Below are 26,042 nucleotides of genomic sequence, written 5' to 3' on the forward strand. Positions count from 1 at the left end.
GATGGTTGAATAAAGTACATTTAGAGACAAATCAATTTTTTTTGTTCAGGTAATACTTTGTTAGACCATTAAATAGGTCAGTAGTCTGTGACAATATGCCTTTAAACACAGAAAAAAATATGTCTGGATAATCGTTTAGTGAAAAGTTTTGCCTGTAATTTCCCCCAAATCCACCAATGATTCAATTACTAAAATACATGAAGTTATGCAGCTAGTCTTATTGTTTGTATGTTTCAGCACCTCCACCCCCACCACCAGAAAATGACCCAATACCTTAATAAATATAATAAATAGAATTCTTAACATGTCCTGCCCCTTAAATTTTTTATATCTACCCAGCCAACCAATCCATCGTTTTTCTTATAAGCAACGATATTTGACGTTATGTTTCTTGTTTCTCGGTTTCATCTTAAAACAAGGTGCCTTTATAATCCAGTAACTCTTATAATACTATTTTAAAAATGTTGTGTTATGATCATTTAAAACGTTTTCTCCGAAATATCTGTTGTTGACCTCTACCTATCAATAATACTGGTACATCACTTTACTAAATAAAAAGCTGTTTCCTTACAATGAATTGTAAACCTATGAACATATTATTGTAAAACTAAGGTCTCCCATACATGTAGGTTCCTTTTTATAGAAATTTGACAATGGCCTTGAAATCTACGGATACTATACCAGTATGTGTCGTAAGTAAACTAAGGCAGGTATGACTTCTACATGTCTTTCTATTATGATTTATATATTTCTTTTTAGATCTTCATAATTGCACATTCCAAAAAACAAACAAAAAATCCATTATTTCATGATTAATAAAATTTCTAATTGCACTTTTAAAACAAAATCTTCCTTATAATGCCCAACAGTTACACTGATCAACGTTCGCTAAGATGAATCATCTTTCACAATCACATCACTCTGATATGGAACAATGTCGGCAGTGTCACCAGAACCATCTACCACGACAGTTCTCGGGGGAGGTTCACAAACAATCCCTGAGTAATGTTCCACTGACTCAAAGGACAACTTATCTACTGCAGGTGACTCTGCATTACCAGTCAAACAGTCCTCGGACATCACTACAGTGGAAACATGATGTTCCTGTGAGGAACCCGTGCCATCCATTTCCACAGAACCAAAACCATTACCAGCTATGAATGGGCCCTGTTCTTGGGAACTGTTCTTAAAACTACAAGCAGGATGAACCTTCTCCTGTTGTGGGGAGACTGAACCATCAGAGAGAATGCATGGGTCCCCTTCTTGTTTAACTATGTTTGTAAGAGTGGCAATTTCAACAGTTGTAGATGGATATCTTTTAGGAGATTTTCTCTTCATCAACTCATGGCATGATGATGATTCTGACTCAGATGGATTAACATATGCCATGGAACTGGAACTAGATTGCACTTCCTCCGGTCTGGGTGATAATTTTCTGATCTTAGAAGGTGGAGGTAAAGGTGTGAACACGTTTTGTGCTGAGGAAATCTGAAAGATGGGTTCTACTTGTGTTTGAGGACAAGGTCGGCTCCGAGAAGATCCACAAAGTTGAGGACTCAAGGGAGTCACTGGCTTCTCAATCTTCAAAGCTTTTTGCTGCAATGCTGAGATGGAAGATGAGCTAAATTCAAAGGATGTTCTACCAGTGTGACTGTGCCGAGATAAACTATGATCATCTATTTTATTTACAAGTCTGACTCCAGTTTTTTGTAACAGATCTCCTGAAAATGACTGTTTTTCCGAGTTCTTTGTTCCTTTAGTTTTACCATTATTGCTATGAGATACATCAAGTGAAACACATGGTGCTGGACTACATGTCTGATGCTGACTTGGGGGCAACAACAATGAGGAAGATGAGGAATGCCTGGATCTGACATCACCGGGAGAAGCTGCACTGTATCGTGGTGACATCATCTGACTAGAGCACGGAGTGTGAGTTGGGGACAACAAAACGGTTCGACCATCCACGGTTACACTGTCTGCACCTTCGGGCACAATGTACACGTGAATCACTGTCTGACCAGCAGACTCTTCGGGTACAAGAATCATCTGAACCTTATTGTCAGCCATCTCCTCCTGCAGCCTGGCAGCAGCTTCAGCAGAATTGCCTGACAACTCTGGGTGCTGTAACTGAACTACAGGTGGTGTTGGTCTTGCAGCTTGAGAATGATCTGGAGGTTGTGAGTCCTGTAACTGAATTTCATGTGATGTCGGTCTCACACCTTCAGAAGAATTACTGAAATGCTGTAAATGCTGTACCAGAACCACAGGTGGTGTCGGTCGCGGCATTTCCTGCATGTCTTCCACACAGTGAATGGCATCCTGAGATGATGAGAGTTCACTGGAAGACTCTTTCATTGGAGTGGTGCACACTTCCAGATCAACTGTCGAGTCCTCCTGGATGTCGGTGGCTAGAACTTCTTTAACATTCCTGTTGACAGGTTTTACACTATTGGGGATGAACGGAAGTACTTCTGTGAATGGTTTTTCTCCCTCATCACTGCTGTCGACAGTCTCCTGGCGAGATGGGCAGCCATAACTCATGTTGATGAGGATCTCCACCACTTCTTCACGCTTTGAGTGCAGTTCATCAATGACCTTGATACCCCTGAAAAATTAACACCATTAATTAGTCATTTGCAGTCTTCACCTACAGGTTGGAACCTTATTCTATCAGATGCCTTTGTAAGCAAATATGTACAATAAAGGAATAGTCACAATTTTTCCTACATGAATAATTCCCTTTAGAATACAGTTAAAAAGTTTGTTTTGTTTAACGATACCACTGGAGCAGATTGATTTATTATTCATCGGCTATTGGATGTTGAAATATTTGGTAATTTTGAGTCTTAAAGGTAGGGTCAACTCCAATAAGAGCCTCATGTGTTGGAAAGATGCATACCCGGACCACCAACACATACTGACACTTTAGTAAATGAAAAACGCGTAATTTTAGAGTTAATAAAAAACCATGATTATTCCTGCTAACTGGGGGCAGCCATTTTGTTTTATTTTTGTGACGTCCGGTGGGATAGCTTGGGGCGAAGTGACATCAGCTCCTGACCATCTCCTGTATGTACAGTGTAAACAAAAGCAGTAATTTTCGACATGGAGCTTCTCTTTGATCAACCTGACTTGTAAAACAGCATAAATGACGTAATAATATAATAAACTAACTAAATATATTTCAAGTTGCATTAACGGAACAAAATGGGGTTATAGTGTTTTTCTCTGTTTAATAATCCAAAGGAAAAATGTACACTATTACGCCTATTGATATGCTACGTTGGAGCAAAAACGACAACCCACGATACCCAAGTGATAATTTTCTTTTCTTTGGGACTACGTAATTGGTCAGTTCTGTGGTTTTAGATGGAAGTCTACTTAATCAATAGTTTTACAGAACTATTTACAGTAATAAACCATGTCCATTACAATTTTAGGGGCGACAGGTAATATTCCACAATACCGGTATGTATGTTTGTGTCTAGACAGAGTCAATTAACCAATCAAATACACACCTGCCAATCAGGAATCAAAGGTAGAAGCAACTAACAGCATAGACCAATTAACTAAGAAAACACTCCGTGTATCATTTCAGTATGTACTGTAGGTTAATGCATGGGCAAAACATTGTTAATTGTTTCAACTTGTTGTGTAGCCACTTTGACAATGGTATTTTATTTTGTATTGAAAAATAATATATATAGTGCTGGATATACTTACTGTTGGCTTACTGGGATGTGTATTATTACAGAACATTGCAATGTATGACTATTTATCATCCCACAAAAACCAGGTAGATTGTGTTTCTCAAGTTCTAAGGCTCATTCCTGATGTGACACGTTAAGTATTACGTAACCACCAGCTCGCCAGAGGGCGTACTCACTGAGATGGTACAAAATGGCTGCGCCCGTTATATATAATAGTCGTCACATTTAACCGTTTTATTAATTAACTATACGATTATACTTGTTGATATTAAGCAATAATGTGCATTATATATCGTTGAATATGCATACCAGGCCAAATGTCCTCTCCTTTAAGAGAGTAAATCCGCTATATATTTCCATTAGCAACTAGGAATATTATATATATATATGTGCACAATCTCACATACAGACAGCACATACCACAGCCTTTGATATACCAGTTTTGGTGCACTGGCCGGAACACAACAGAAGTCCAGTGGGTCCACCGAAGGAGATTGATCCCAGACCAACAGTACTTTCCAGTACTTGAAGAAAATAATAATTTCAAACTAATTCACAGCTTAAAATATATCCCTTCTAAGCAGCTATATATTAATTAATTAATTTATTTTTTGTACAACTCCTGCTCATTGCACTATTTAATATAGATAGTCGATTCTAAACTTTGGTTTCTTTTAGTATCAGAATGTATTTATACTCTACTATGGTATCTGCAAAACATCTTTTTAATATTAAAGACATTCCAAATACTAGCATAGCACAAACATGATGGTAACATTTACAATATTATATATTGGAAAGTGATGAAGAAGCTAATATCATCCTTGCTGTCAATCAAATTTCTATTGATGTTTAATGGAAATGATTATGACTTGGTAGCATCACATACATGACTCGTTCATTTATTCTGAAGAAAGATCCTTCACCTCAGTGCGAGCAGTGTCCGTGTAGTTCGACAGTGTGCCACAATTTGGTGGAGCACAACCATTTTAAATGAGAAGAGAGATATTTGGTACGAGAAATGTTGGAATCATTTCGATTCTATCCTAAACTTCTGTTGAAAATTTTCTGAAATATTGAATTTGAAATTGTACCTTTTTGTGATATTTGTATTTTTGTTTACGGTTTTAATTTAACTAGTTTAAAAAAAATATTGATGTTAATCTTAACTTCACCCAATAGCTGATGTTTTTTTTGTTTTTTGTTTTTTTATTGTGATGGGGTGTTGTTAAACATTCATTCACTTGATAGTATCACACCATCTGAATCTAATGCAATCATCAAGGTATTAAACTGACGATTCACTTTGAAGATCTGTTACATCTCATAGGTAAATCAATTTAACATAAAAAATTAAAATGTGCTTTGTTCGACGACACCACTAGATCACATTGGTTTATTAACCATCTGTATTAGATGTCAAACATTTGGCTATTTTAACATATAATCCTAGAGAGAAAACCCCACACTTTTCCTTTAGTAGCAAGGGATCTTTTCTATGCACTATCACAGACAGGATAGTACATATCACAGCATTTCATATACCAGTCATGGTGCACTGGTTAAAATGAGAAATAACCCAATGGGCCCACTGACCGGGATCGATCTTCAGACTAACCGTGCATCAAGCAAGCGCTTTACCACTGTGCTACATCCCGCCCCCAATTCCAAATATTTATTTTGTTTGTTGAAAAGGGGTGGGGGGGGGGGGGGGAGATTTAGCTCAATTCAGGAAAGCACTCCCCCAAGGTGCTTGGGTCACGAGACTGAATGTCCTCTGTGCACATGGTTCTTTTATGTGTCCCACGACTGATGTATCAAAGTACATGGTATGTGTTGTCCTGTCTGTGCGAAAATGTATATAAAGAATCTCTTGCCGTTTATGGAAAAATGAAGGAGGTATCCTCTGTGATTATGCATCATAATTACAAAATATTTGACATCCAGTAGCCAATGATTAATTAATCAATGTGTAATAGTTGTGTTGTTAAAAGTGTTTTGTACCAGTTGAATGGTGGTGGATATGAAAACCCCCAAACTAAAAAGAAAGTCCACTGAGGGCAATTGATACTGTGAGACATCACACATCAGGCGAGAGTCCTACCACCGAGGTGTATCCTTTATCGACGTAGCCCAGTGGTAAAACATTCGCTTAATGCGCGGTTCGTCTAGGATCGATCCCCATTGGCTATTTCTCGTTCCAGCCAGTGTTCCACAACAGGTGTAACAAAGACCGTGGTATGTAGTATCCGTTCTGTTGGATGGTGCATATAAAAGATCCCTTGCTGTTCATCAAAAAGAGTAGCCCATGAAGTGGCGACAGCGGGTTTCCCTCTCAATATCTGTGTGATCCTTAACCATATAACCGTAAATAAAAAGTGTTGAGTGCATCGTTAAATAAAACATTTCCTTCCATGGGTACCTTTTACAACATTTAACAAAACTACGAATTAGGGAAATTTTTTAAATTAAAAATTCACTAAGAGCATCATTCTAGGTCTATAGAGAGATTAGTCAATTTATTATAATTGAAAATAACTTTTCTTTGCTAAATTTTCCTTTTCAGAAATTTAGGTTGAGTAGACAGTATGCCTTGGCTAGATCTGGGTTGGTAGAAAATTTAGCCAAATTATCTATTGAACTTCAAACATTACAGAAAATAAAATGTAACATTTTGTCAAATTTAAATAAAATATGCCAAATGATTTTAAAATTAGCAAATTTGAAGAGTGCTGGTATTCTATTAATGTGCTTCGAGAAACATCAGTCAAGATTTCAGTGTAAAGTATTATAGTGTAACTTTTCTTATGATCTCCAAGAACCCCAAGCACTTACACTCTTGTGACATTCTGTCTACTTTAAGGTGCCGTTGTAACATGTCTCCATTTATTTTGTGTTCTTTGGTAAAGAAACATATTGAACAAACTTATACGGGTCTTGTGGTGTGGTAAACTCAAATTTACAGTAGTTATCTGCATTTATTTCAAGACTTCAAATCTGAAGCAAGTCTAGTCTTTAGTGGTCAGTTGTATAAGAAGAACAAGTTTATTTTGTTTACAGACACCACTAGAGCACACTGATTTATTAATCATGGCTACTGGATGTCAAACATTTGGTCAGTTTGACGGTCTTTGAAAAGAAAAATGTAGAGGGTACACCAAAAACCATAGTATGTACTGTCCTGTCTATGAACATATAAAAGACCCCACCCATTTTGTATTTAATAGGACCTGCCAACATGTGGCAACAGTAGGTTTTCTTAATGCAAGTCTTGACCAAGTGTTGAAATAAGCATGTTACCAAATAGCTGCACTTTAAAATATCCCTTTAAAGGAATTTTCTTTTTATCTTTAAAAGTAAAAAGAAAACTGGTGGTAAACAATGGAAATAATTTTCTTCCAATTAAAAACTGCTGTTGAAATAATGGAAGAAGGAAATGTTTTATTTAACGATGCACTCAACACATTTTATTTATGGTTATATGGTTTCAGACAACGACCACACAGATACTGAGAAAGGAAACTCACTGTCGCCACTTTATGGGCTACTCTTTTTGATTAGCAGCAAGGGATCTTTTATATGCACCATTCCACAGACAGGGTACTACATACCACAGCCTTTGATATACCAGTCGTGGTGCACTGGCTGGAACGAGAAATAGCCCAATGGGCCCCATCGACGGGGATCGATCTCAGACAGACCACGAATCGTGCGAGCGCTTTACCACTGGGCTACGTCCCGCCCCTTGAAATAATGGAGTCATGAAGTTTGGTGACTGAAACTTTTTTTTGTCTTTTTGAGAGTTAAACAAACAACTTATGGGGAAAATGATCTTCCAATTACAAACATTAACATCACTTAAAGACATATTCATTAAACTGCCGTCTCAAGTGCAGGAGTCATGGTGAGATCAGTTAGGTGCAGGTCGTCCTGGATTTGTGAAAACTGTTCTGAATGCAGATCATGGGCCTAATTCACTAAACTCTTGCAACTTTGTGATCTCTCAGTGCAATGCTATAAGACTTGCAAGGAGGATGCTTTGTTGTCTAAAAGAGCCTAAGAGACGTTTGTGAATTAGGCCCCAGGTTAGCAGATCTTTGTATGGCCAATCATGTGTGATTTGTGAACAATGTTTTTAGTTTTATTTAAATAACCCTTTTGTAGAGTGACGGGGTATGTCGCGCCATCAATTCAGTGTTCAACAAATGTTTGAGAAAGTCACTGTCCCTCACAGAAGCTTTGGCTAGTGTCCTCTGTATTATTGTAGGCAACTCTCTTTATGACGGCCATGTTGGTGCTATACAGGTCTTGTCATAATATCGAATGTGCTGTTATAACAATCGTGAATAGTTAGCTCCCTTAGTTTGGCAAGTAATTGTTTATTTTGTTGAATATGCACATGCTGTATTATATTTATTAACGTTCTAACACAGAAACAAAACCAAACCAAAAAACCCTATATTTGTTATATATACATAACAATAAGGTTTGCCTTCCACAATTGGAATATCGCATACTGTGACATAATCTTTCGCAAAATGTCTCCAACTGTCAACTTTTTAAAGAATCTTTCCCAAATTCTTTGTTGAAATGGCTAGCAATTTCATCCTGTGTGTTTAGGGCGACTTTCTTTGAAATTGGTTACTCGTTTTTCACTTATCATCAAAATTTCTGTATTGCGTCGCTTAGCTGGAGGCTGACATTTTCCTCATAAATTCTAAATGAATGACAAATAGTCGGTATTCATCTATCCCAAACTGTCAGTTAACAAGAATTGACAAGAGCAGGGCTTCTAGATTATGGTAGCCCCACTCTCATGGCTAGTGATATTCAATGTTGGGCAAATGACTACTACTGCCATGCCCGACGGCTAGTGAAAAAAAGAAGTAAAATGTTGCAAATATGAATATCCTCCCCCCCCAATGTTAGTATTTTAAAGCTCTATCTCCCCTTTAGGTGACATATCTGATTATTACTATTATTTAGTAAAATTGTATTAAGTTAAAAGTAAAGTACGGCACGTGAATTTTTAATCGTGGCTAGTACATTTTTAAAATCAATGATCCCATGACTAGTGGATTTAATAAAAATTACAAAGGCCTGCAAGAGTAATTCAACTCATACAACATAATGTGACCTGTGTTTATTACATCCCCATCCTGGCCCCCCAGACACTAGTGTTAAACAATAAACTTTGTAATCACTACACTGCACTTGACAGGCATGCATGATCAACCTCAGCTAATCCGGTGTGCGCAAGTCATCAAGTCGTCCACGGCCGGAATTGGCTGCACTCAAAAATGGTGTTCAGAGTTGCAGCTATTTGACAAAACAACGTTTGCTAATTACAGATATAGTATGCACCTGCCATTAAATCTGTGTCGTAATAAAGAACATACAATGCCTTGGAAATACATGTTAGTTACCAACAATTACTGCCAATACCGTGAGTCGAATATTCCGTCGTAATAATCAAAATAAAACAAGATGCATGTTTGTTCCCAGTAAAAATGTTCCAGAACCCAAATATTCCATAATAATGAATACCAACCACTATAACAAGAGTTGACTGTAATACAGTTCATAATTTATACTAGTCCAAACTAAAAATTCACTAACCTGGACCAAGGTATAGTGGATTTGTCCAACCCTATCAGTTTGATTATGTTGTGGACATGATGAAGTGCTACATGGTGCTATTAGTTTGACATCATGAAAAGGTTCAGTCCTTGACAACATTCCAACACAGGCACGAAAAGGTTAATGTTATTCTGTCTACACAAAATTATGCTTGGTTAAAATAACATTTGTATTTGGGGATAAAAAGTGGCTCAGCTTTATTAACAATGAAAGATTATTTTAATTGTAACCAGTTAAAAAAAACTATGCAGTGAATCACTCAATGTAGGTTGCTTTGGTTTGGTCTTCAATGAATCTGTAACTATTTCTTGCAACAAACTGTATTTAAATTGACAGACTATCAGTTTTTATTTTGTAGTTGTTGTTAATTCTGTTTCAGAGAAGATACCAAGCATGTGGTGCCTAGTTTAATGAGCTTCGTATTCTGTAGTGAAATCAATAATAACAAGCCTACATGTATGCTACACAAAATGTGTAAAAACTTGTGAATAATGGCCTGAAGCAAACATGAGCTAGCCGTAAATGCACATTTATAACAGTCCATATTTGTTTTCATGTCTTATTTAAATATGTGTTTGTTTTTTAAAATAAGATTTCAAAGACGTTGATGAAGATTTTTTTTTTAATTGATCAAATGAACATTTAAAATTTATCTTTTAGTTATAAATTTGGTTAATCAAGTGGTTTGTCCCGCTGATTCTGTTTACGATTTTCCTCTCAAAACAAGTCTGTTTTTCATAACAACATGGTTAGTTTCTCTTTTATGACTTTGTTTTGATTTGTATACATTTTTGTTGCAAATACTCCGTAAATTAATTGGTAGATGTAATGTATTAATTTTGGCAAACTTATGCATCTAGTATGATACTGTAATAAACTGGGACAAATATTTTTCCATATTTTTCTGTTTACTGTCACTGAAACACTGAATAGTTTCAGTCTGTTATACATGTAATAATATCTGACTGGATTCTCCAACTTCAGCAAATGGCTGTACATCTACAGCCATAAAAAACATCTTCCCTTTCAAATGAACGTCTTCTCTTGATATTAAAAACCATATCCACAGTTGTAAATTTATTGGTGGGCAAAGAAATGTTACATGGCTACTGAAGACATTTTATTGGTTTCAATACATAGCAAGAATTCAAATCGGATTGCAAAAAGTACATTCAAGTCTATTAAGAAACAGCATGAATTGTTTACTGAATGCAATGATGACATAAAATGATTTGAATTAAGTCATTAAATGATAATTACAAGTTCACATTATGATCCATTTTTTTTTTAAAACAATATTTATTCATTTAAAATAAATGAAATGGATCGGCAATTTCAGTGGTGGTAGGGCCATTGTGTAGGGCAGGAATGCAGAAAAACGATGCAGAGAGCTTGTGGCTCATACACAGCAGTATTAAGAACAGTTCTGTATGTGTTACCTTTCAAACCAACCAATGGTGAACATTTCAGCATGACAATGCTCATCGTTGTGTCACAAACATCAATGTGAATTTTCTCCACTACCACAATGTAGATGTGGCCAAGATCAACCAACCCTCAACATGTGTCGCTAACTAGTGGCAGGCTGTGATCAATAACAAAGGTTCCTTCATCCATTATTGTGTGAATTATATTTGCATTTAGGGTCCAATGACTTAATTGATGTCACATTGCGTCACATTCAGAAAAAAATTGCTACCATTCCCAAATTGACTTGAATGTGTCTTTTGTCATATGATTTATTTCTTGGATACATATCAAAACAAAAAAAAGTCTATTTAGTAGGCTTACTTTTACGTTTGTTTTGTCCACCAGTATATTAAAGAAAATGATAAAATAACAAACACATACACACACAGATTTTCTCACTCATGTACCATGGAAATGATTCCACTACTGTGAACAATAAACATACTTCTATAGCACCTGTACCAACAATGGGTGAGTACAACCTCAAATATTAACAGAATAACATTCAACACAAGTATATGTCAAATTTCTTACATTTCTCCCAAAACAGCAAAGGTATTGTAAATATATGATACCTGAGTAATATATTGGAATTTGATGTATACAGTTCCATGTCGAAACACAAAAAAAAAAAAAAAAACCTCCAACAGAATAAATAAATTAACAAACAAAACAATTTTTTTTCATAAATATGGAAAAGAAGTAAAGTAATTTCTATCACAGTAAAAACAAAATGTAACAAAAAATTATAAAAACAAACAAAAATAAAGCAAATAATGTAAATAAACTCTGTGTGAAGCATACAGTCTGCAGGAGTAACGAAGTTTGAAGGTGATAACTAGTGAAAGAAATCACCATGAACTTGTGTAATGAAGTAGAACACAACACTGTATAATCTGTAATCAGTTTAGTGTTAACTATACCAGTTATGAAGAAATCACCAAGTAAAATTATTACTGAATTAAACTGCAACAGCTTTCCACAGCTGTTTCAAACAAATAACCCACAAAAATGTGGTTTAGATATGCCAAGAATATTACTGTTATTGCTACTTTATTTATGTGCCTATATTCAAAAGAGGTTCAGGCATATCAAGCATATTAACTTTTAATGTGAGCAGTGCAAGGGAGACAACTCGAATCAAAGCATTTCTTCAGGAAATCACTTCATGTAAGATAGGTCTACAGTTCCAATAACAAAATAAAGAAAACAATCACCAAAACAGTAGTCGAGAACTAAACACAAAGTGTTCATTGTTGACTAATGTCACCTACTGCACTAAGTAAGTATTAGGATCAATCTAAAAGACAATATATTATTGGAAATGTGATGAATTTTAAGAAGATCTGAAACCCATGTGAAAGGAAACAGCTTTAGACATTCATTGAAAGAGTTACATAAACAAAAAACACCCAATGCATGCACAGCAAAACACAAATGTCAGATAGCACTCCCAACAAAAATAAAAAATCAACAAAAAACCACAATATATTTCTAATTTAACAAAATAATAATTTATAACAGTAACTGAATCAAATAGTGATTGTATCAGCCACCGGTTCGAGGACGAAAAAGAACTACAACCGTAATAGTTGCTGTTAAAATACACCAACTGTTGCTGTCACAAGACATACTTGTCAGTGTTCGAGATTAACAGTATCCCGATATCCCAGGTATACCAGAATTTAATTTTGGATACCAGACTTCAAGAACCCAGTATCCCACCGGGATACCATATAATACTAAATTCTCAGGTTGGATACCAGATTTTGAAATGTTAGTATCCAACTGGGATACTGCCCAAAAATTTTAATCTTGAACACTGCTTGTACTAACTGAAGTCTTATTAAACCACACCAGAAAGTTTATTGTAAAACAAAAGAGAAGCAAGAGAGAAAACAAAAGAGAAGCAAGAGAAAAAACAGTAAAACATCACAGCACACAAAGAGATACAGAAGCAGATGGAACGGACAAGAAAAACCTAAACAAACCTCTGGCTCAACACTGGTACTTAATCTGAATTCAGGCTCAAACTCTAAGATTGTATACAAATTATATTTTCATTAGCAAGGTTACTATATTGTCTATAATGCTGTACACATACACCTTGGCTGAAACAGATTACTTAAAAACTGGTGATGGAAATTAGCACTCTTTTTCAACAGCCATTCAGGAAAATGAAAAACAAGAACCGACAGCCTTTAAATCAGTTTGTAAACATGACAGAATTTCATGGAGACAAAGTCATCATTTGATACTAAGTCAAGATAGTAAAGCAAGCATCCAGATAAGCTTTAACACAAAACAAAAAACCCAAACACTCCAAAGCATTACACAGACAAGCTGTTGAATCCAGCATTATACCGACAAGCCATTTAAACCACAATTTCCACCTCAAGAGAAGCTGAGAAAAGCGAAACAAGGAAGAAGCAGACGTGAAAAAGAAACGCTACCTATCAGTAGACATCTCTTCCAGGTCATCTGGTACGTCGTCAAACACCGTCTTTCCTGCAAACACAAGTAGAATATAATGTAATGCTGACATATCATACTACCACATCAGTATATGCATTCTCAATGGAGTGGTGTCCTATAAAAGTCAGGGCTAGCCTGAGTGATCAGAAACTTGCCAAATTATCTCAAAAATGCAAAAAGTAAAGCAATTTTCAAACAAAATATCAATTATTACACAAATTGTTTTTGCCAAATTAAATAAAATTCATAAGTTGCGAAACTGGCGAGTGGCAGACCTAGCCCTGAAAGTGTATAGCCTATAGGCAGTGTATATTGTTAAACATGGGACATACTGCTAAGCACCTGTGGATTTTTTTTTATAAATTAAATATATGAGACTGTTATGGAATGTTACATGTGAATAAGGGATACTATTAATTAATTTCAGCTCTAATTGTTTTCTATTAAATGTAAATAAAATTCCAATGTAAAAAAGAAAAGAAGTCCACACTGGATGTATTTGACTCACGTCTCTTCCTGTGTGACCTCCGCAGCTTGTTTTCCTTCATTATCCTCTGTTTGCGTTTCTCCTCGCGCAGTTTCTTCTTCTCGAGCCGTGCGTCGATCTTCTGCTGCTTCACCCTCAGCTCCTCCGACTTGACAAACTCCAGGTAGTCTCGCCGCTCCTGCTCAAACTTCTCCAGGATCGCCATGTCGAACTTCTGTCGCTGATCTGGGGAAATGAAACAATGTTGTCATTAAATAATTTTTAACATGGTTCGACAAATCCATTAGCCCTGGGGCCTGGCTAGTCTATTTTTTGTGAGGGCTAGTGGAAATTATCAACTGTATTATTATAATAAACTGAGCACTAGTCAAAGTATCTGAGAGCTAGCAACTTTCTCAAACATTTGTCGACCACTGAAATAAATGGCTCCCCATAATCTACTTTTGGAGAACAATTATTACACACAATTTTTCATGAAAAAAAAAAAAAAAAAGAGTATGTACAGCATAATCTTGGGTCAGTGATGTAAAGCAATTTTTTTTTTTTTTTTAAACTCCACTCCACTCCACAAGTTACTTATGATAGCAAAGAATCTTTTATATTGCCTCTCCCAAAGACAAGAACACATACCAACATATGATATCCCAGTGATGGGGAAAAAACCTGGCTGGTGCATCAATCCTACAACTCATCCTAGACAACTGTTTTAAACAATCGGTACATTTAAAAAGCAAACATACATACACTTGTAAATTCATCAATATTTCTCATTGATATACAAACCTATTGCTTTATCAATCAAAACACGGTGATACTTCTCATTGATATACAAACCTATTGCTTTATCAATCAAAACACGGTGATACTTCTCATTGATATACAAACCTATTGCTTTATCAATCAAAACACGGTGATACTTCTCATTGATATACAAACCTATTGCTTTATCAATCACAACACGGTGATACTTCTCATTGATATACAAACCTATTGCTTTATCAATCACAACACGGTGATACTTCTCATTGATATACAAACCTATTGCTTTATCAATCACAACACGGTGATACTTCTCATTGATATACAAACCTATTGCTTTATCAATCACAACACGGTGATACTTCTAATTGATATACAAACCTATTGCTTTATCAATCACAACACGGTGATACTTCTCATTGATATACAAACCTATTGCTTTATCAATCAAAACACGGTGATACTTTTCTTCTTTCTTGAATTTGTTCTGAAATAAACAAAATACAATATAAATGTTTCTCAAAATAAACAATAAAGTAAAGTTTGTTTTATTTAACGACGCCGCTAGAGCACATTGATTTCTCAAAATAAACAGAGACAATATATAAATAAGTTGTTAGCCTTGAAATGACTTACAACTGACAAAGTTCTATGGACAGTATCCTTAATTATTTACATTTACATGTAGCCTCCTGTTGATATTTCAAAGAATATGCCAACAGCAGCCAAAATATTTAAACACTGGCTATAAGCAGCTGAAAAAAACTATAATATAAACATTTGGCTACAAATGTTAATATCTGACCAACATATATTAATTAAATAGCTAGCAACACTTTTCACCGTTATTCAAATAGCAGTTATTAGGTATCTAAAATATGGTAAAACATTATATGGTCTGGCAAATTAAGAAAAAATCCCAGAATTCCAGTTCTCGAAATATGAAATAAAATATGGCCTGTTGAAAATAAGATGACAGGTGAGGGAAGGGTTTGGGATAAAGTATTTCAGTCCGAGAAGTATTTTAGAGCATTGTGGAATTAAAACAGAATCATCAGCAAAATATATATATATAAGCCTCTTGAAAATAATTAGTTTTTCCTCTTTGCTATTAGCATGATCAGTGGTTTTCTTCATCATCATGAAATAGGCTTTACCAAAAGGGTATATTAGTAACAGTATATTATAAGTTTAAGACATTATTCGCATTACCTTTATTTCTTTGCGAGAGCGATCAGGAAACAGTTTCATGAGCATGGTGAAGTCTGTTCCAACAGTGGCAAGGGCTCGGTAGAACTGCTTTGTCTCTGAAACACAAACCAGGTTACAGCTAGAAATAAGTGTCATGAAAATACGTTCAGTGCACATATTTTGATCAGAGGAGGATGCAGAATTTATTAAGAATGGGATGCAACTTTAAATATAGGGCATCTATATTATTCCAAAGTAAACATGGATTTTAAGACAGAACAACACATAGTGATACAGACCATAGTCTGAAGGACTGATAGTATGCAAAACTCCTTAAACTGGCCCACGCAAAATCTTTTATAGTGTTAGCTCTGATGTTCATAAAATAAAATCTCACCCATCACATTCCATCTGCGAGACTGGATTCTGTTGCCATAGAAACCACCACAGGGTCGACTTTCATCTTCCTCTACAATTTCCATCTCTTGGCTTTTGTCTTTCTCCTGGTTGTCAATCACTAAACTGAAAATACAAAGAACATAATTAGCTATTTCACAACAAACATGGATAAATTTAAATGTGGCTAAAAAACACAAGAATGGGAACAAAATATCTGTTTAACGATAACTTTATTAATTGTTTAACTATAACTACGTGATATGTAACATATGGTAACTCCATACTAGGTCATGTACACTACTTCCACTGACAAGTATCAAGAGATCTCAGATACATATTTTTTACATAGGCAGGACAGTACATACCACCAATCATGGAGCACTGAGTGAACCCCCCCTCACAAAAACAAGTCCATGAAGGTAACAGATCATGCGATCCATCACACCTCAGGTGAAAATTTTACCACCGAGTTAAATCTCTCACTAAGAATTAATAAATGAAATGGGATAAATTTTCATTAGCTGGCACAGTTGGAGAAAAAAAAATCATTTAAAAAAAAAAAAAATTGATTAATGTGCGACTCTCACCTTTCCTCATTGAGTATTATGTTTCCGTCGGGTCCGATCTTCACCTGTGGGACCGGCATTGAGTCGTCCTCCCCGTCATCATTCTCTGCATCCACCGCTTCCGTTTTGCGGGATGCAGGAACCGGGGCTGTCGCTGGTTGAGTCTTTGGTGAGTTCGTTGTAGGTTTATTCTTCGTTTTTGGCCTTAGAAAGAAGTTGTAAAAACACAATATCAAAGGTTCAGTCTGTATAGGTTGTGTGGATATATTTGCAAATTATGTAAATATTGGATATCCTATGACACATTTAGTTTTAAAGGTACAATAAATTACAAAAACCCCATAACATCTAACATTAACTCCCAATAAGTTATTGGAAGGAAGAAATGAGTTACCAGTACTTAATGATGCACTCAATACATTTTAATTATGGTGTCGGATATATGGTGAAGACCATATAGATAATGAGTCAGGAAACCCACTGTCACCATGCAATGGGTTACTCTTTTTCATTTAAAAAGCAAGGGATCATTTATATGCAGAAACAAAATAAAACTATTTGTACCACAACGAAAAATAGCCAATGGACGTGATCATAGACCGACTGTGCATCAGACGAGCACTTTACCCGTTCCTTTCTCTATAGATCAGGTCTTATTAACTCCCATCCCTAGCCATGCAAGACAGGCGTATTCCATGACGTCAGCCCATGTGGAATAAATCGGTCTTGCATGAACACATGACTTCTGTTGTTTGAGCAGATATTAACACTGGGTAAACGACAAAATAACGCAAGAAATGCTTTTTATATTTCATAAAAACAAGGAAAACTGCCGTCATTATGAAATTATACTATTATTTTCAGGTTTATACTTTTATTATAAACCATTTTGGGGTACGATCTTTTCAATGGTTATGATTATTTTATTGTAAGATAAAAAATAAAAAATGTAGGTTTTTCACGTTTTCCAAAAATGCTTGTTTTTCATCTAATGGATGGGAGAAAAATAATCCTACATTATGTATCCATGTGGGACAGGGCTATTTTACCCTCGTGTACATAATATGCCAGGGACTCGGCAAGCCTCGTCCCTGCAACAAATTATGTACCCTCGGGTGGAATAGCCCTGTCCCACATGGACACATATGAAGGATTCGTTTAGTCTTGTGATAGCCTCGGATGAATCATTCTATGGAACACCATAACACACTAGTTTTCTTCAGTAATCTTTATTGAGGTTCTCACTACATGTACATTGTTAAACACCCAAACTTTAGTGAAACATGCTTTTCAGGACGCCACAACACAATAAAATCAAACTTTTTTTCAGACTTCCAATTTCATTGTAGTCTCTTATCACCCAAATGGTTTATCTCCACCCACAACTGATTACAAAGACACACACATCCTCTGTAGAGCAATGACCCTTGAACTTGTCAAATAAGTTCAAGAATCATTCTGTTAATGGAATGGAACTATAAATACAAACTTACTTAAGAACATTTTTCCGTGGGTTCCAGTAAATGAGGTCTCCCATTGTCAACTTCTGTCGATTAGGAGGCTCGTATTCTGAGGGCAGGCGGCGGTGAGAATGATGCTACAAATAAAACCAGAATCTTAACTGAAGGTTACAGCATTTCAAGTGTTTTCAGCTGCATCCTATATTTTCATAATATACTCTTCAAAAAACAGTAGGGGAACTCTAATAGGAATTTATAATTGCCAAAATTGTAAGGTATATTAGCTGTGGGGAATGGTTATATGATAATTAATTGGGCATACATTACAACAGGTAGTTCAGTATTACAGGTTTTATGACCACCAAAGATCTGGAAGGACGATTGGGATCAGAAGTAAAATTTGAAAGTTGATGTTTTTTTATCAGTAAATCGCAAATTCAAACAATAAAAATTACTAAAAACAAAATAACAACTGTATGATTAACAGAATGAAAAAGATTCACAGAAATAATGTTCCACAGTGATTAATCGACCTTCCTGGAAATTGTCAAAATCGAGAATGACACCCCACGCACGTGTATGGGGAAAACTGTCTGATGCATGTGCAAACTATGGAATGTGTTTCGGTGTGTTGATAAACAGACCTGAATTTTTTTAACTAGGATGTCTGTGGTCAAAATGTATGTTCGGTCTAATAGTTGATATTAACATTAATAGTTCAGGTTCCTCTACTTTTTTTGAAGAGTATTTAATATATAATAAAAAATAAAGTCTTTACCTAAACCACACATTATTATTATTTCTAAGAGTCAATGCACAAAGACTAGTTTTAGCTCCCCTTAGCATATCAAATTATATGGTATCAACATGGTAATATCTCAAATTGCGCCCCGTAATAAGTTAGGGGAGCGATTAATCTTCTTTTTTCTTTCTTTTTTTACGACGATGTCCAATAGAATACATTACTAACATTAGGTTATTTCAAAATAAGATCTGTCTTAATTGTGAATATCTCGTTAAAGGGATGCTCGCGCAATAAGTACATATTATTTTTCAATACAAAATAAACCACCATTGTCAAAGTGGCTATACAACAAGTCGAAATAATTGTACCATGTTTTGTCCATGCATTAACCTACACACTGAAATGATACACGAAGTGGATTCTTAGTTAATTAGTCTATTCTGTTAGTTGCCTCTACCTGTGATTCCTGATTGGCAGGTGTATACATGATTGGTAAACAGACGAGCCAATTAATTACCGCTGTCTAGACAAATACATACTGGTATTGTGTAATAACCTGTTGTCCCTAAAATAGTAATGGACATGGTTTACTACTGTAAATAGGCTAGTTCAAACTATTTGTGGCCCGAGTTTATTTTGAAATCTGGTCACTGGCATTAATCATTGTCCAAATAATCTTTTCAATCTTTTGTCGTTGATTAGCTTCATGAATATTAATGAGCTTTCCCTTGAAATAGCTTAGACTGGCCTCTGCAGTTCACTAGAGCAACAGGGACACGCATCATTTGGTACAAAAACCAGTGTACTTTCCAGAGTTATCCTCCTTACATATATTAATATGGCGGTAAAACAAGTGATTAACTGATGATACTTTCAGTTTTATCGTAGTGATCTGTTGTCAGTGTTGATAAATAAAGTTGTTGTCTGTGCACAAAACCATGCTGTACAGTGCCATACAGTAACAGCCAAACAGCTTTCATTATCTACTAAGGGAATATTTCGGTTAGATGCTATGTAGTTTGATTGGAATATCGCGATGTACAAAAAGTGAAACCTGTTAGTAAAATAATTTTCTTTTGTTCAAATATCAATCTAATTAAATTAGTTCCACTATTACATGTGGATCTAACACCAGCAAGTTCATGTCCACCAATCCAAACCTTACTTGCAGAATCCTGCCAGTGATTTAAAACTAACAACACTGCGTAGTCCCCAATGTGCAGGTAACATTTCGTCTGTAAATAATAATTTAAATATTGACCAATCACACTTCGCCTTTTATAACGTTATTTGGGGGCATACAAATTCTAAAAATATCGGGCGAGTCTATTTTAGTGGCCGCAGTACAGCGAACCATACCAATACGTACACGGGTTATCAGTCTTCAATTTTACATTTTTTTTTTTTTTTTATTTATAAAAAAACTAAAAACTAAATCAGTCTTCAGTTTTACATTACAATTTATTTATTTTATAAAATAAAACATGTTTTAAGGCATTTGTAATTCACACGAAACATGTTGTATACCGTCAGGATAATTCAGAATGTTTTCAAATTATTTTTAAATCACTGGCAGGATTCTGCAAGTAAGGTTTTGATTGGTGGACATGAGCTCCAACTGGCTGGTGTTAGATCCACATGTAATAGTGGAGCTAATTTTAATTAGATTGTACAAATATCATACATTATTGTTCTCACATGCTAAAAATAAGAAATAGTTCAATATTTATAAGTTGTTTTTCATGGGTCAACTTATAAATGGGTCAATAATCAAAAAAAATGTTTTCAGGGCTTGAAATTAGGGACTACTTATAGACGAGATCGACTTACAGGCGAAGATATACGGTATGCATTTTTCATTTGTTAAAGTATCAGTATGTGTTGGTGGTCTTAGTATGCATCTTTCCAACACATAAGGCTCAGGTTTGAGTTCACTCTACCTTTAATGTTTCTCAAAGACCAACAAACTGTATGAATACCTCTTTACGTTTCTCTGTTGTGACATTAACCTTCTTTTCCAGTACAGCATTAACCCTCTTGTCTGTAGAGTCACTGAGTTTGCGCTGTACACCAACTGGTCTGGATTCCACTGGTTCTTCTCCACTCTTCTCACTCTGAGCAATGTTTACCTCATGTTCAACACTCAATTTTGGCAGTTCCACGTTCTTGGTTGTGCTATAACGATTTATTTTACAAACATCAGGAATACACCTGTTAGCAGTCTCAGTTAAATAAAGAATACTAGAGCAGGGTTTCTGCCAGAGGGTAAAACGGGTATGGTGCCATACCCAAATTTTACAAAATTAATGACTCTTATCATTATTGTATGATTTGCTTAACCCTAACCCTAAATGTAACCCATTTTCTTTGTGGGGGAGGCCCCCCATACCCCCTGATGACTGTGGTTGCATTCAATTTCATTGCACCATACCCAAAAAATAATTTCTGGCAGAAACACTGTAGAGGCAACAAGATGTTAGAAGTCCTGAAAGGTTTGTGTTTTTAATGACATCTCAACATTTTGAACAACTGCTATTTAATATTTAACATATTTAACAAAATTATCTAGGTGAAATGGAAACCAACTGCTGCCACAAAGACAATTTCTTGGAGAAAAACATCAAGAGATCAAAACAGCACAGACCAGACTGATATACCAGTCGAACCAGTTGTTATGAGTAAAATAAATAAAAAATCAACATGTCCACAAACGAGGCAATTAATTTTACGACCTATTGCAGCTAAAACAAGTGCCATCTATACGAATGAATCAGGACTAGCTCTGGATGAGCAAAACAATTTGCCAAATTGTCTATTAAACTTAAAATATTGCAGAAATTGTCAGTTATTTTCTAAAAAGAAAATAATTATTACATGAAATTATTTCGCCAAACTAAAGTAAAATTAGCCAACTGCTTTCAAAATTCGCAATTGGCGAGTGCCAGAGCTAGCCCTGTGAATGAATGTTTAACAACACCTCAGCACAAAAACACATTGGCTATTGGGTATTGAACAATGATAAAACTATGAATTAATTAGTGCTATCTTATACTACTGAGGTAATATCTTGCCCTGAATGTTGAAAAATATCACAAGCAGCCAAAAAGCTACTTTGAAAATCAATTACAACTCTCAGAGATTTAGTTTTATTAATGGAAACCTAACTTTGGCTACACAATTTCTGTGTGAATTAGCCAGACTGCTAATGATAATTTTGGTCCAGCTAAAAACTGAAATAAGTAAAAATGCATCAAGAAACCTTTGTTTCACTGGGCTGGTGGGTGTGGGCGTCTCCTTGGTGCCGACAGGTTCAGGTGGGGGAACAGGTAAGGCTGAGACATTCGTTGGACCTGGGACTGTGGTAACTACCTGTGAGGTGGGTGTTCTGAAAAACCACCAAAAAATCATCTCTAACAAGAGAACAGTATTGGTTTTAATGAATGGAAGACTTCCTCATGGCTAAACAATTTATATTTTGTCAAATTGTTCTTTGTTTTATGTACATGTATATCCTGAAGTGGCAACACAATGTTTTCATGTTATGACAATTTATTTATAGAAATCTCATCTTGAATTGAAAGTTCTTAATCATGTTCTGGAAGATTCATGAACAGAGTTCTGAAAATTATAAAAAATTTGTAGGACTTAAAAACAAACATTTACCATTACCAGACATATTTTGAAGATGGTCAAATACGGGAAATTTGTCCACCTATTTTATTTATCATCAACAATCATTAAAGTAAACCCATTTCAAGCAAACGTTTTCTTAATTATAAACCTTTTCCAAAGCATAAAACAACTGAATAATAAATAGGCTTAAATCATTTTATACCGTGATATTTTTGGACGGCCAGAATCAGCAAGGTTTGGACGGGCCTTGGGAAATCGACTTCTACCCTTTGGCTTTACTTCAGGTTTGACAACAGGTGCCACATCATCTATTTTGACAACTTCTGCTTTTTCTGGCTTTTCTGAATCGGTCTTCTCAGTAACACTCTGTTGTTCTACCTCAGGACTCTCCTGCCCAGTGGACTGATTATTCAGAATTGTGGCTTCATTAGTTGGTTGATTTTTAATGGTTTCAGATGCTGGAGCAGACTGCACTTCTGTTGCTGGGCCATCAACATTTGAGACTTCTGAAGCAGTCTGACCTGTTGAAGTAGGCTGCACATCTGTTGTAGGTTCAACAGATGGGACAACTGTGGAATCACTTTCTTTGGGCTTGCGTTCAGGTCTTGAACTTGTAGGTGCAGACTGACCTTTGCTGGTTTTAGGGCCGACATTAGGTCGGAACTGAAGTCTAGATCTTCGAGTGGCCATATCACTAACTGAAAGAAACAAATAACATGAAGAAAGTCATTAAGAAAAAGAAAAAAGGACAGTCAAGACCTATTTATTTTAAATTAAAATAATTTACTACCATGTAATAAATGTTTGATAAAAACAAGACATTATTTGCTTGTGAAATTGGGATTCTGTCTTTAAAAATAAACTTCAATTAAATACTGTATTGTTCATTGTCCCGTTTCGGAGGTTGTGTTGTTTGTGTGCAACAGTACATACATTTGAAGATTCCTGACATCGTTGACTTTTGCACAGGGAAAGTGAACAAATGTATGTCACATTCACAGAAATGTGAGTAAAAATAAGGTTAAAATGAGCAAAGAAAGGAAAACTGTACTCAACTCACTAATAACCATGGCACATTTCTTAATACTTTTTTCTATGATTGTCTGCTGTACTGCTATTTAGTTATTAAAGTCCTACGATTGTCATGGTGTCTGCTGACAAAACTCTCTTTACAGATACTTGCCAAAAATATATGGTCCTTATATGTTTTAACAAATATCTTTCCGGATTCTACAGCTTATATTTTTTTAACTAAACAATTTTACCATTATAAACCATCACTGGTTCCACTTATAACACAATTGGAAGACACCACAATTGTTATATCAGTTTTCCAAAATTTTTGTCTGTTACTGTTAGTGTTAACTTTGGTTCTCAGACTCCATTTTGTAATCTGTTGTATGTTATTTCAAATAATTATCATTATTTATTATAACAAATTGTTGTGTTGAACAACACGTGATAAAAAACTGAAAAGTTTTGTCTAAGCTATACCACTAAACATTTCACTCTCCGAAAAAGGCAATATAGTTAACAATATTTAAAGCTGATGTGTGCTACTTTTGGATGCATGTGCTGTTAACTTTGGTACATAGCGACCAGTTTAGTGTGCTTATTTAGCGAAGCAATACTAATAAATTATCGGCTATATGAATAACAACTCAACTGTGTGCTTATAAATACTTATACTGGTATGCTTTAGAACCGAATGCTTATGCTCACCGAAACTGGTCTCCCTATACGCTATAGTATATAACATGTACACAAACAATTTCTTCGTCTTCTGTGCTGAGTTAGCCATATATGTATAAATACTAATTATATATTAAACAAATCCATAACGCTCGTCTTTGCTACGAATATATTATTATATACCAAGACGGTGATGCAATCAAGATAACATATGGGAAAACAATTTTTGGAAACGGGTATTGCTCAACTCTTGCAGTGTGTACCACACCTAATTAAGCAAGTGATTTGCTTTATCAAACATCGCTTAAGTTACCTCAACATGAACCCCTTCTGTCCGGGTAGTCATGGCATCGCAACACCGTGAACACGTGGGCAATACATCCCCACGTGCAAAACTTGACAGTCACAAGCCACAAAGTGCAGGACGAACGACCTGTTTTCGTGAAAGACCTATATTTTCTTAAGACAAAGTCATTGAAATAGACTTAATAGTATACTCTTTTTAGATTAAACAAAATAAATGGCATTTAACGTTCACTGTGAAACGTTCCACAGTCAGGAAAATAATCCTCCCGACTGATTAAGACGTCTGTTACCGCTGTAATATTTTAATAATGTAAGCTTAAACATCAATGTCAAGGTCGCGTTTTGTAGTAGTAACTGTTATGGTTGTAATTTCCTCCATTTTTATAAGGAGATCTTTGATATTTCTTATATTAATCTTCGATCTTTCAAACAGTAGTACTATTAATAATATTTAAGAGAGAGAGAGAGAGAGAGAGAGAGAGAGAGAGAGAGAGAGAGAGAGAGAGAGAGAGAGAGAGAGAGAGACAGACAGACAGACAGACAGACAGACAGACAGACAGACAGAGATAGGAGGGGGGGGGGGGGAGGAGGGCAGCTGCCGCATCATAGACTACTCCTACTGATGAAGCAAGGGTAAGTTTATATGTGTGTGTTCTCATGTCTGTGGAATGATGCATATACAAGATCCCTTGCTACTAATGGAAGCTGACAGGCCTCGGTGGTGTCATGGTTAAGCCATCGGACATAAGGCTGGTAGGTACAGGGTTCGCAGCCCGGTATCGGCTCCCACTCAGAGCGAGTTTGAACGACTCAATAGGTAGGTGTAAGGCCACTACACCCTTTTCTCTCTTGCCAACCACTAACAATTAATAACAAACCCACTGTCCTGGATCAACAACCCAGATAGCTTAGGCGTGTGCCCAGGGCAGCGTGCTTGAACCTTAATTGGATATAAGCAAGACAAAAATAAGATGAAAAAATTAAAACATGTAGCAGGTTTCCTCTCTAAGACTATGCAAAAATTACTAAATGTTTGACCCCCCCCCCCCCAATAGCTCTTGATTAATAAATCAATGTGCTCTAGTAGTGTCGTTAAATAAAACAAACTTTTAATTTTTCTTGTCCATGCAAACGCTGCCATATCTAATTGTACTTTGATTATTTTGAGTACTGAAATTTATTTTGATTGAAACTTTGTCCAAAATTAATTTCACAAAACAAACGTTTAAAAGTTGCACCATGATCAGACCATCCTCTTCTCTCACCATGGGATAACCTCCCAGCGGTTAACTGGCAGATCCACTTGATAAGACGCTGGTAATAAGCCTGGTACCAGGCTGTCTTCATTGCCAATCAGGATCAGACCAGTTGAAAGACGTAGCCCAGTGGTAAAGCACTCGGTTGATGAGCAGTCGATTTGGGATCGATCGCCGTCGGTGGACCCAGTGGGCTATTTGTTTTTGTTTTTTTGCTCCAGCCAGTGCACCACGACTGGTATATCAAAGG

General features: G+C 35.8%; 1 protein-coding gene across 1 annotated transcript; it reads right to left on the reverse strand.

Moving 5' to 3' along the window:
• LOC121381355 (inner centromere protein A-like) lies at positions 1–24,852 on the reverse strand. Its single transcript, XM_041510636.1, has 12 exons — positions 24,544–24,852; positions 22,741–23,236; positions 22,165–22,290; positions 20,885–21,080; positions 18,194–18,297; positions 16,722–16,904; positions 16,133–16,257; positions 15,757–15,851; positions 14,977–15,031; positions 13,807–14,010; positions 13,277–13,331; positions 1–2,608 (listed from the first exon to the last, which is right to left on the reverse strand). Exons 2-12 carry the CDS (start codon positions 23,226–23,228, stop codon positions 889–891), a joined length of 3,351 nt encoding a protein of 1,116 aa, XP_041366570.1. The 5' UTR covers positions 23,229–23,236; positions 24,544–24,852; the 3' UTR covers positions 1–888.
• Between the last annotated feature and the right edge of the window lie 1,190 nt (positions 24,853–26,042).

Source organism: Gigantopelta aegis, chromosome 9 (assembly GCF_016097555.1).
Source record: "Gigantopelta aegis isolate Gae_Host chromosome 9, Gae_host_genome, whole genome shotgun sequence".
In the NCBI taxonomy this organism is placed as follows: domain Eukaryota; kingdom Metazoa; phylum Mollusca; class Gastropoda; order Neomphalida; family Peltospiridae; genus Gigantopelta; species Gigantopelta aegis.

What these genes read in the sequence shown, in the direction of transcription:
- LOC121381355 (XM_041510636.1), bottom strand. Translation starts at nt 23,228, where the DNA reads ATGGCCACTCGAAGATCTAGACTTCAGTTCCGACCTAATGTCGGCCCT. An exon ending in GGCCGTCCAAAAATATCACG is followed by an intron (nt 22,291 to 22,740) that starts GTATAAAATGAT and finishes GTGGTTTTTCAG; the next exon opens with AACACCCACCTCACAGGTAG. An exon ending in CCACGGAAAAATGTTCTTAA is followed by an intron (nt 16,905 to 18,193) that starts GTAAGTTTGTAT and finishes CTTCTTTCTAAG; the next exon opens with GCCAAAAACGAAGAATAAAC.